The sequence below is a fragment of the Arachis duranensis genome, chromosome 4 (assembly GCF_000817695.3).
Source record: "Arachis duranensis cultivar V14167 chromosome 4, aradu.V14167.gnm2.J7QH, whole genome shotgun sequence".
Classification (NCBI taxonomy): domain Eukaryota; kingdom Viridiplantae; phylum Streptophyta; class Magnoliopsida; order Fabales; family Fabaceae; genus Arachis; species Arachis duranensis.
Window position 1 is genome coordinate 107858457 of NC_029775.3, and position 4214 is coordinate 107862670.

A 4214-nucleotide genomic window follows, 5' to 3' on the forward strand; every position below is an offset into this window, starting at 1 on the left:
TCGGAAGAGTTTAAGGGATGGGTGCATGACATGCAGTTGATTGATTTGCCTCTTACGGATAGGAAGTTTACATGGTTTAGGGGGCGGTCCTGTAGTCGGATTGATAGAGTGATGGTGACTATTGAATGGACTGAGCAGTTTCCGGATATTAGGATAAAAGGTGGCCCAAGGGGGCTATCCGATCACTGTCCATTGATATTGGACGGGACAAGATTCGGAGGGGCACCTCGACCGTTCAGAAGTCTGGATTCCTGGTTTACGCATGAGGGGTTTCTGAGAATGGTGAAGGATGAATGGCAAAGCCTCGGAGAAGCGCAGTTCACGTGCAAACTGAGGGCTTTAACAGAACCATTGCGGAAATGGCACAAGGAGAACTTCAGGGACATGGATAAGAGACTTATGAGGTTTGAGGAGGAGCTTACCAGGCTAGACAATTTAGTCAGTGATGGAATTTATGATGGTACAACAGAGGCTCGACGGAAGGCGCTTGTGAGCTTTTGTTCAAAATGGTACATTAGAAAGGAATTGCACTGGAAACAGATGTCTCGATCTAAGCATGCTGCAAACATGGATAAGAATACCAGATACTTTCATAACATTGCCTCAGCCAGAAGACGGAATAACAGGATCGACGCACTAATGATACATGGAAGACTTGTGCGGAATCAGGCGAGAATAAAAGGTGCGATTCGAGGTTTCTATAAGGAGTTATATAGACAAGAATATGTTCCGAGGATTGGAATCAGGGATGGCTTAGTAAAGTGTATCCATAGGGCTGAGGCTGAAGCTTTAGAAGCAATGCCAACGGAGGAGGAAATCAAGGAGGCTGTGTGGGACTGCGAATCTTCCAAGGCCCCAGGGAGTGATGGGTATAACATGAACTTCATAAAGAAATGCTGGGAGGACATTGGGCGGGATTTCATTGCTGCGGTATTGGGGTTCTTTCAAAGTGCGAAGATGCCAACGGATGCCAATGTCACTTGGGTGACACTAGCTCCAAAGTTTGAAGGTGCAAAGGAGGTGAAGGATTTTCGGCCAATTAGTATGGTGGGGTGTGTGTATAAAGTGATTTCGAAGGTGTTGGTGAGAAGAATGCGAGCTGTGATGCCGGGGTTGGTCGGAGAGACTCAGACTGCGTTTGTTAAGGGAAGGAAAATTCATGATGGCGCCCTCATAGCCTGCGAGACGGTTCATTGGTTGAAGACCCGGAAAAAGACAGCAGCCATTATCAAACTGGATTTTCAAAAGGCCTATGACAGAGTGCGATGGAGTTTTGTTGATATTGTGCTCCAGAAAATGGGCTTTGGCCAAAGCTGGAGGAGTTGGGTGAAGGAGGGTGTTACTACGGCTACCATGGCAGTCTTGGTGAATGGGTCACCGTCTAAGCCATTCAAGATGGAGAGGGGACTAAGACAAGGGGACCCGCTCTCTCCACTGCTGTTCGTTTTAGTGGTTGATGTTTTGCATCGGATGTTGGGGGAAGCTGTCAGGAACGGACGCATTGCTCCACTGCTGGTAGGGGGAGATCATATTGAACTGTCACACTTACAGTTTGCGGATGACACTATCTTGTTCTGCCCGCCGGAGACTGAAACAATTGTTAACTATAAGAGACTGTTGCGGTGCTTTGAGTTGATGTCGGGGCTGAGCATCAATTTTGAAAAATCGAATCTGATATCGGTGAACTGTGAGCAAAGATGGATTGATCAGGCATGTGGAATACTGGGATGCCAGCAAGCTGCTCTACCGGTAAGATACTTGGGAATTTCTTTAGGTGCAAATCCGCGGCTGGTAAAGACTTGGAAACCAATCATTGATAAGGTGGAACAGAAGCTTAGCTTGTGGAAAGCGAAGGTGTTGAATAAATCAGGGAAGCTGGTCCTTATCAAGTCGGTACTGAATAGTCTTCCCATATATTATCTTAGTCTGTACAAGATGCCGAAAGCTGTGGCGGACAAGCTGATCACTCTACAACGGAACTTTATGTGGTGTAAGGAGAATGGTAACTCTGGTATACCTATGGTTAAGTGGGAGCTAGTACAGGCTCCAAAAAAGGTGGGGGGTTTGGGGGTTGGTGATGCAATGCTAAGGAACACAGCGCTCCTGTTTAAGTGGTGGTGGCGGTTTTCAAAGGAGGATTGCCCGCTGTGGAAGAAGATTGTTTGTTCGTGTAACAAGTTGAACCCGAATGTAATATTGGCAACTCAGCCTTTACAAGTAAAAGGAGGGCCTTGGAGGGACATCTGTCAGCTGAATATAAAAGAACCGCGGATTCGGGATAAAATGGTAAGTGGACTGGCAATGGAAATAGGCAATGGTATGCAAACCCGATTTTGGGAAGATAACTGGATTCAAGGGGGTGTTCTCAAAGGGAGTTATCCGAGACTATACTCTATCTCAAGCCAGCAAGGACTTCTAATTGGGGACTGTGGCTTTTGGGATGGGCTTGATTGGATTTGGAATTTCCAATGGAGGAGGGAGTTGTTCCAATGGGAGCTAGAACTTGTCAATCAGCTGCATGAGAGGTTAAGGCCAGTGAGGTTGTCATCAGGTCGGGAGGACAGCGTGGTGTGGAAGTTTGACAATAAAGGTGTTTTCTCTACTCGTTCTGTGATACAGGCTATACAAGCGGAGACTCTTTCGGCTGAAATAACGAGTTATAGTTTCACGAGCTCCGTTTGGAAAGGTTTTGTTCCTCCGAGGATTGAGCTATTTGGGTGGTTTGTGCTAGTTGATCGAGTTAACACCAAGGAGCGGCTGGGTAAAATAGGAGTCAACATTCTGGGGGATAGTTTGTGTGTAATGTGTACTAAGGAATTAGAATCTGCTGAGCATTTATTCCTTAGGTGTGAGGTAGCTTGGCAGGTGTGGTGTAAGTGGTTGAGGTCACTAGGTAGAGAGTGGGTGATCCCTGGAACCATTAGGGAAATGTTTGAAAGCTGGCATGGCTTGCATAATAGACAACAAGGGCAGCAGATGTGGATGACAGTGTTCTTTGCAGTTATTTGGAACATCTGGTTGGAACGGAATGCACGAATCTTTAAGAATACAAGAGCAAGCCTGGAGGTAATTCACACAAAGACGGTGATGAGCTATACAGAATGGCGTGGTGGTGATTCTAGGGGAGGCTGTTGATAGGTCTGGGGTGTTAGGTGTTGGTTTGGTTGGTAGCTCGTTGTGTATCTTCTTCTTTATTTTATGCTCCACTTTAATGTGTTGAGCTTTCTATGTTTCAAAAAAAAAACAATGTTGAGAAAAAAATTTACAAAGACTATTACTAGAACAGTAGAACGCGTTAAATCAGTATACTTAATGTTAGAGGAAAATGTTACTTGTACAATAAAATTTAGTCTTTGGTTAGTTTTTAATATTATTTAATTATTTTTTAATTAAAATATATTTCTATTTTTTAAATATACATTTATAATTAAGATTAATTTAAATTTTAAAAATTAAAATTTCTCTAACTTCCTATCCACTTCATAGTCAGTTATTGTTTCCTTTTTTTATGTTCCTTCTCTCTTCTATTCTTTTATCTCATTTTCCGCTTCTTTTTTATAGTGGCGGTAATTTCTTTTTCAATTGTAACACATTTAAAATTATTAACTTATACAGAAAATATTTTTGAAACACATCCAAAATCATAAATCTAAAATTTAAATTTAAACATTAAAAAACAATTATAACACATCTAAAATTAAGAAGTGATACACAAAATATTTCTAAATCACATTCAAAATCATAAATAAAAAATTTAAACTCTTGCAATGGCCTTAATTGCAGATATAACAATGTTGACAATTTGAGAATTGTGATTCTTTAAGTTGTTCTTCTACCTAAACTATTCTCTAATGCAAATTAGGATGTTGTACATGGCATGCAAAATCAATGTGATTGAATAACTAAATAGATACATACGGTTAACTATGAATCACTTTCTTTTAAATACATCAAAAATACTTGAGGTCCACTTCCGACGAAGAAGGATTAGCGACGCTGACGAGGACTAACGCGACGAGGAGTAGCACGAAGTGAGACTGCGGACTGAGCGACGAGGAGAAATGCGATGCCAAGGACGAGCAAGACGGACAACGGCTCGGCGAAGCGGAAGAATGACACTGGGGATGACACGGCGACGCCGAGGAGGACGGCGGCATGGACGAATTAAAATTTTCAATTTTACTAAATTTATATTTTAGAAGTGTATTTAAATA

The 4214-nt window shown here is 42.4% G+C and overlaps 1 protein-coding gene across 1 annotated transcript in view; it reads left to right on the forward strand.

The window, feature by feature from the left end:
* Positions 1-3135, forward strand: part of LOC107485649 (uncharacterized) — a 4584-nt gene extending 1449 nt beyond the window's left edge. Inside the window, exon 2 of the mRNA XM_016106185.1 lies at positions 37-3135. Within this exon, the coding sequence (XP_015961671.1) occupies positions 37-3135 (3099 nt within the window). The remainder of the gene's footprint in view (positions 1-36) is intronic.
* The last annotated feature ends 1079 nt before the right edge of the window (positions 3136-4214 follow it).